The 8,303-nt window shown below is 35.7% G+C and overlaps 1 protein-coding gene across 1 annotated transcript; it reads right to left on the bottom strand.

Annotated features, from left to right (window-relative positions):
- Nucleotides 1–7,036: 7,036 nt before the first annotated feature.
- HRG_00125 (cysteine-rich secretory protein family domain-containing protein) lies at nt 7,037–7,942 on the bottom strand (the record flags this gene model as incomplete). Its single annotated transcript, XM_044858596.1, has 1 exon — nt 7,037–7,942. The coding sequence occupies one exon, from the start codon at nt 7,940–7,942 to the stop codon at nt 7,037–7,039; it is 906 nt and encodes a 301-aa protein (XP_044724996.1).
- Between the last annotated feature and the right edge of the window lie 361 nt (nt 7,943–8,303).

Genomic DNA, 8,303 nt, shown 5'->3' with positions numbered 1-8,303 from the left:
TACGACTTAATAAAGAAAGAAAAAGAATTTATATAGGACGATAAAGCTAACGAAGCTTTTAAATATATTAAGACTATAATTATATAAGAACTAGTCTTAACTACCTTTAATTTAAAACGATAAATCGAACTTAAAACTAATATATTAAACTTTACTTTAAGAGTATAAATCGGATAAAAAGATAATAAAGAAAGACTACGACTAATTATATTCTACTTAAAAAAGCTATATAGCGTAGAACTTAATTACCCTATCTATAATAAAGAATTCCTTATAATTATTTAAGCTTTTAAGGAATTTTAATACTACCTTCTTAGAAGTAAATATAAAGTTAAGGTCTATATAGACTATAAGAATATCTTATATTTTATAATAATATAATAGTTAAACGGATAATAGATTTAATAGGCTAAATACTTATTAGAATTCGACTATAAAATAATCTATAGAAAAGGAATAGAAAACGGTTAAGCTAATACCCTTAGTTAACGAAGTAACTACGATATAAGGGCACCTATAGTAAAAGGATAGCTCTTAGAAATCAACGAAAACGGGAACTACTAGTAATAATAGCTAAATATAATATTTAAAGTATAACTTAATAACTTAACTTATTAAAAGATCCTAAAATAAATAAAAAAATATAAAGTACTAAACGGATACAATATAGGATATTTAGAAGTTCTAATATATAAAAATAAAATCTAAATACTACTAGAATTATAAGATAAAGTTATATAAGATATATATAAATATCTAATATATAGATACTAAGGAATCTAAAAAATAATAAAATAGATTAAACGATAATATAACTTCTTATAGCTTAAAGAAGTAATATAATAAGTTATTAAAGAATATAAACTTTATATATAAAGTAAAGCTAAACGATATAAACTATATAGAGAATTATAACCGCTATTAGTATTAAAGAAACTATAGGATTTAATAGCTTTTAACTATATTATAAAGCTAATACTATTAAAAGAACCTATAACTAACGTTAAGTATAATAGTATATTCGTTATTACCGATAGATTAATAAAGTATAAATACTTTTTACTATATAAAGAAGTAAGTAATATAAAAGAGCTAGTATACATATTCCTACGAATAATTATTAGTAATTACGGACTACTAAATAAGATTATCTTTAATAAAGGAAGTATATTTATAGCTAAGTTTTAGTAAGCTCTTATAGTATAATTAAGGATAAAATATAAGCTTAGTATAGCTTATTACTTATAAATAGATAGATAAACGGAACGACTTAACTAAACGCTTAAATAATATTTACGATACTATATTAGCTACGAATAAAACAATTAAGTTAAATAGCTACTAATAGCGTAACTAGCTTATAATAGCTTAGTTATAAAAATAACTAAGCTCTTACTAGTATATACTAATTATAGATATAACCTAGAAGTATTTAAGGTTACTTAATAAGGACTATAAGTAGAATAAGCGATACTATAAGTAGATTAGCTATAAAAATTATATAAAGAAATATAATAAGAACTTTAATTTATTAAAGAATAAATATCTACTTACTATAATCGGAAAAGATTATAAGGACTAATCTTTTAAGAGGGAGATATAGTCTACCTTATATAACGAAATATTAAAATAAAACGACTAAGTAATAAATTAGATTTTAAGAAACTTAGACCGTTTAAGGTTAAGAAAACTATTTTAAAAGTTAACTATAAACTTTCGCTACTAATAATAATATAGATATACCTAATATTTTATATCTTATTATTAAAACTAGCGCTATAAAACGTTAAACTATAGGAAAAAATCGAAGTTAATAACGATTAAAAATATAAAGTAGAATAAATACTAAATATAAGAAAATAAGGTTAGTAATAAGAATACCTTATTAAGTAAAAAGGATATAGACTAAAGGAAAATACCTAGGAACTACTTAAGCACTTAACCTACTATAGTTCTCTACTTTAATAATTTTATTAGAAGGTTTAAGAGGGATTAAAGGACTAAGATCTATAAACTCCTTACTAATACTAAATAAGGACTAATTCGCCTTATTAAGAACGCCTAACGATTATAAGTTATTTACTACCTAATACTTATATATATCGAGCGTAGGTATAACGCTATCCTTAGTATCTACTTTTTAGATACTACGACGAAATAACTTAGAACTCTTTTCCTTTATATAATTCTAAATCTTCTAGATATAAGCTAAACGATTAATAGCGATAGATATTTATAACTAAAGATTTATAAGCTATGCCTAAAGCTTTAATAAGGCTTCCCTAGCTTCCTCTTTTTTAGAATATAGCCTACGCTACTCTGCTAATAATTTAGTTACTAAAAGAAATATATTAGCTACTATATATAGAAAGAATTAAAAGATACCTATAAGAAGAGGCTACTAAAATACTATTATAATAGGGACGACTACTAGTAATATAATTATTATAGCGCGAAGAATTTTCGGCTATCTAATAATTTATCTTCTTTGCTTTAAAGTATTAAGTGCACGGTATATCGGTAGGATCTCTACTTAAGTCGATATATTTAGTAAGAGTAGCGCGCTTAAAGGCTTTTTAGGAATAATTTTTTAGTATACGACTAGATATACTATTAGTAGTATATCCCGAAAGGATAAAGAGATAAGGAATAATATACTTACGTACGACGCGATAAGGGTATATTTATATATAGCGGCTAAGGTAGCTATAGTAGGTCTTACGGATAAGACTAAAAGGAGGGGAGATATCGTATTATAACTATAGCTACTAAGCCGCTAACGGTCGACTATATTAAGTACGTAATATAGTCTAATAAATAAATAGTTAGCACGACTATCTAATAGATATAGGATCGAGGGGATTATAAAGATCTAAGTAATCTAGGATTAATAAGATTACTACGCTCTATACGATCTAATATTAAGGATTATAGCTAGGCCTATAATCTAAGGATAGTCTCTATAGGTATATATAGCTACTTACTTTTACTTCTTTAGATAGATAGCTCTCTAGCTTTTAATATAGATCTTTATTACGATTTATCTTTAATTCTAATTACCTAGTTATAGTCTACGGTCTACGACCTCTAACTTATTACTAACGTAATATACTTATTATTGCTTAGACCACGCCTTATTATATCTACTAATATAAACCCCTTAATAGGTTTATCCCTTAGGAATAATACTAGTCGTTATAGTATAACTCTATATATAATAACTAAGGTTTCCTAAGGATTAAGGGAAACTCTAGTTAGGGTATTATATAGGCTATAATAAGCTTATAGTAACCGTCGACCTTTATAGCTAGCTATATAATACCCTTAATTTCTATACCTTCTATTACGCTTAAGGCGCCCTTTACTCGCTTAAGGGCGATCTTTTTTACTAGTACTTATATCTCTTATATAAGCGCCTTATTAACTATAGTATAGTACTAGTAGCCCTTATCTATAAGGGTAGCGACTAGTAAGGAGTTATTAATTATAACTTATATTAAAGTAAGCTCCTCTTTTATATAAGCGGATAATTCCTCCTTCTCTTTTACTAGTACTAGTAATTAAGGCTCTAAAACCTATCTTTACTTTAGAGCTACTCTTTCCCTTTTAGGCCTAGGGGAATAGAGTCCTTTTTATTATCTAAGGTAAAGAGCGGTTCCGTTTTCGCTACTTAGACCGCTATAGGCCGCTTAGCTAAAAGGAAGGGGCACTTTAATATAAAGTATATAGATATACTATAATATAGGTAGCGGCCGTTCGCCTTCCTCTTCTTAATTTCCTTACTTATTACCTACTTCGCCTACTACTTAGAGTATAAGATAGTATAAGGGGTAGTTAATAATAGCTTCCTACCTTACTTAGTTTAGTCTATATAAGTAGCCGATATTAAAGTATCCTTATTAGTATCGATAGTTAGCTAGTCTTCTTATAAAGGGGCGGTAATCCTATCGCCGCTATATAGTATACGCTTATAAAGCCTTTAAAAACGCAGCGTTTACTTATAGCTTTATACTACCTTTATTAACCGGCTTATATACTTACTATAGTTAGCGGGTATAATTATAAGGATAAGTAGCTCTTATAAGGCTAGCGTAATTAAGTTCTATAACTATATAAGCTTTACGCTATCTTCCTATACTATAGTTCCTACTACTTATAAGAGCGTCTCCTTAAAGTTAGGGAGGAATTCGCTAAAGGTCTACTTATCCCTCTACCTAAAGGTCTATAGCTTATCCTACGCCTTCTCCCGCTCTTATACGTTGCCGAATATATATATAAAGTATTAAAAGAAGTCCTATAGGTCGCGTTTACCCCTAGGGCCGCCCTTATCCTAGAATCTAAAAATCCGCTATATTTAGGGCTCTAGTAGTATATAAAGGAGCAAATACTACGCTATATCGCGATAGCTATTTAGGCCCTATTTCTTATTTATTATAAACTTAGTCTATAGCCGGCTAAGGAAGAAGTAAAAGGACTTAGGCTTACTATCCTAAGTCGGTTAAAGGAGTAGCTTCCGCGTTAGTAGTACCGCCGCTATAGCCGGCGTTGCGGAGGTTATAAGGGTTAACGCTAGTCTTATAGATAGCTCCCTTAGTATAGCGAGAACCTTAATCTTCTCGCTAGCCGTCGCGCCTCTAATCGCTTCTAGGATAGCTACGATACTTCCTATCCGCCTAAGGGGTAGTAGGGTGCTCCCTTAAGGAGGCGGCACCCTTTCTAAGGAGATGTCTATTAGGTCTATTAGTTAATAGCTTATACTATTATAGAGTAGGTAGAGGCGTATATATAGGTGCCGTCTATAGGATAATATTAATAAGCTATATAGAGCTCTTTTATATACGGCTAGCCCGCCCCTATATATATAGGATCCGGCCCTTAATATATAACTATATAGCTTAGGCTATAGATTAAGCCTATTACCTATAATAGTTAAAGACTCTTATAGTATCTATATATTACTTAAACTTAGGATACTTAGTAAAAGGAAATAGCTATAGGTAAAGTACTAATAGTAATATAAACTACTATTAACTTTAAAATAATTACTATAAAATACTTTTTAATATATACTATCTTAGGGTTACGCTTACTTATAATATTTAACTCGCTTATAGTACTAACTAAAACCCTTTAATTATTCTTACTATCGTCCTAAAAATAAGACTATTAAGCGGCTAGGGTGCCGTTAAAGTAGAGGTCGGGCTACTCCTAGGTAGCTAAAGAACTTTTCGAATATATAGAGGAGCTAAAAGGAGGAAATTTAGCTTATAATATCGTCTCTTAAAGAGTAAAGTATATAGTTAAGACTAAATAAATTATATAGTTAAAAGAAGTATTAGGAAAGATAGTATAATAGCTAGATAAATAAATATCTATACTAGTAGTTTAGTTTTTAATAACGCCTTATAAGTAAAGGGATAGGATAGAGCTAAGTATAAGGCGTATTATAAATAGTAGCTCTAAACTATATTTATACCCTTAATTATATACTAACTATAAACTATAGTTAAGGTACCTAGCTACCTTTATATAAATAAGAAACGAAACTACGCTTAGTACTATATAATTTATAAATCGATACTTAGATAGAGCTTAGAAGTATTATAATATCTTACTTTTCCTACCTTATAAGGTAAATTAGTAGGCTTTCCTTATATAAGGCGTATATATATAGTAAAATAAAGAGCAAAGAATAGGGCTAATAATTTAATTCGTTAATCTCTAATAAGCTCCTTTAAGGGTTATACTACCTTACTTTTATAACTACGAGATACCTCCTAGCCCTATGCTTTCTCTAGAATAGTTACTCTAGCTAGTAGTTCGAGTTAACCAGCTATCTACCGGAGTCAAGCACTTTAGGCGCGTGACACCTTAAACCCTTGCTATGGGTGGAAGCATCACTAACACGCCATCTAATAGGTCTAAGCCGGTAAAACGAATAGACCTCAGGCTATATTACTAAGTTTCCCTAATAAGAGGAGTGGCGAGTCGATTGGTCGGTTGGACCGCGTCCTGGGAGCCGCTTACTCCCATATAGGTCTTACAGAGGTTACCTTCTTCTTCCCAGGCTGATTCCGAGGAGGGCAAACGTTCCTTATTATAAGGCTTCGTACGCTGAAGGCTTCGCTATATCCCGACCTTCCCATGCATATGCATACATGTTGGCACTTTAGAAGTAAAGAGATATTAATAAGGCCAAGTTAAATCAAGAGTTCTTCCTAATCTTTATATTTGCTGCTGCTCTACACCTCGTGCGATATCAGTAACATCAGCTCGATCTCCCCGATCAAATAGCTCTTCTAGCTATTAGATCGATAGATCAGTTTCTGGAGGTCCCCGGGCCAGTAATAGTTATGCCGGACTCCTTAAAGGGTCCCCGTTCGAATAGGAGATCCTCCGGACCCCTCAGTGGTCTAAGAAGAAGAAATAACAGTCTGCAAACCTCCCTTCTTACCTGGTTTCAAGCTGTATTACCTAGAGAGACCTAGAGACCTCAACTCGTTCGGACCTCCTTCTCGACAGCAACAGTGACCTCTATAGCCTGCCGTACGTAGCCGTAGTCCTCGTTACAGAGCCGTGCCAAAGTGCATTGCAGTCTTGATCAGGCAGGGCTGCAGCCCGTCACTGCCGCCTGCGAATTCAGGCCTCACTATAAAGTGAGTGAACAAACGCACGGAATTTTTGCAGCTCTTTATACGAATCTCTCAAGACCAATCACCGAATTCGACGACAAGATGATCTCAATAGGAGGTCCTGCATGCGCTTTCACGGCAGGAAGAGTTGAATCCGTTGTCTAGCTTAGAGTACCTCCTTACAAGATCTCAATGCAGGCACAGCGAAGGAAGCCAAGAAGGTGCTTGATAAGCTAGTATACACTCAACTTGAAGAAATTCGTGCATGCTTTGCCCCAATCCGTGTCAAATGGCTCCTCGGATAGCTCACCAATTTGAGGCCATCGTGACCGTCCAACCCGGTATTTTCTGTTGAGATTGAGTAGTCACGTTCAGAGGGGACGCATCGTGAATCACCATCGACCTCAGGCCAAGTCGCAGGTCCAGATGCCGTGCTCGAAGCCGCACCCAATCTTAGAGTGCTTGGTCGAGGTGAGGAGCTCGGCATGGCTCACGGTGTTGTACATCCACCCCTTGCTCATCGATTTGCAGATGCTGCCGAGACCTGACAGGTTTGGCAGCTCGCACAACCAGCCGCCGACGAAGACGCGCTCAAAGTCGTTCTCTTTGCCAGGTGCCATGACCTGCCCTATAGACCCGGGGAAGAGATAGTGCGTCAGCTGACCGCCGCTCTGGCTGCTTGTCCGGCGGGCGTTGCTCTCGAGCTTCTGGTCGTGCTTGAGTTCCTCTAGGCTCATCTTCTTGCGCCACTTGTTGACGATGGCCATATACTCGCCACCGGTGCCGACCGAATTGTCCTCAGAGGCACTATCTTCTTGTTCAGGCGTTGGTTCGGGAAGCCGAGTCGAGCCGGAAGGTGGCGACACGTTGCCACCGTCATGGCCGGTGTCTACATTCGAGTCCCCGAATCTATCCTCGACGGTCGGGGGCTGCGGCTCGACCGGCTGCGACTCAACCGGCCGCGCTCCAGCCGAGCCCTTCAACGGAGACACAACCGGAGGGTTCGGGCTTTGAGGAATAGGACGCTTCGAGCGATCATTGCCGGACGCTTTGCTCCATTTGGAGCCATCCACCTCGTCGGGCGGGCCATCCCACGCAGTCCCGTCCATCACGCCCTTGCGAGGATTCCAATACTTGACGTTCCATTTGGCTCCGGACTCGGCTTCCGGGCGCTCATTCCAGATGGTCCCGTCCAGTTCGCCCTGTGAGGGCTTCCAACGCTTCTCATTGTTCCGTTTGGGCGTCGCCTCGTGCAGAGAGAAGGCCGCAATGAGCGGCAGCGCTAGAGTAAGGAGAGTAGTGGAACGCATCTTGTGTGTAATGAAGATGGTGGTAAAAGTAAAGAATGGGTGAAGAGAAAATCCAAGACCGAACGAAGATAACAAAGAGCGGTAGTAGTTCAACAACCAAGGAATGTAATTCAGAGCGGTGCCTTTTATAGAATCAGCCACCCCCAGTAGAAACGTGACCAAGTTGCCTTTACTCAACCGGGCCCGTCCAGTGATTGCTGGTCAGTGAGCCTCAAGGCAGTGGACAACGTACGGCTCCCCACAACTCGTTTCAAGTATCATGCCAATATGCCTCTTCCGTGTCCTATGCATTCTAGAAGCTCCCCACTTTCATTTTACTATTAAGAATAGATTGGCCATCATAGGTCCAGATAGATAGTTG

Source organism: Hirsutella rhossiliensis (assembly GCF_020360975.1).
Source record: "Hirsutella rhossiliensis strain HR02 chromosome Unknown scaffold00001, whole genome shotgun sequence".
Lineage (NCBI taxonomy): Eukaryota > Fungi > Ascomycota > Sordariomycetes > Hypocreales > Ophiocordycipitaceae > Hirsutella > Hirsutella rhossiliensis.
This window is presented reverse-complemented; position numbering and strand designations above follow the sequence as displayed.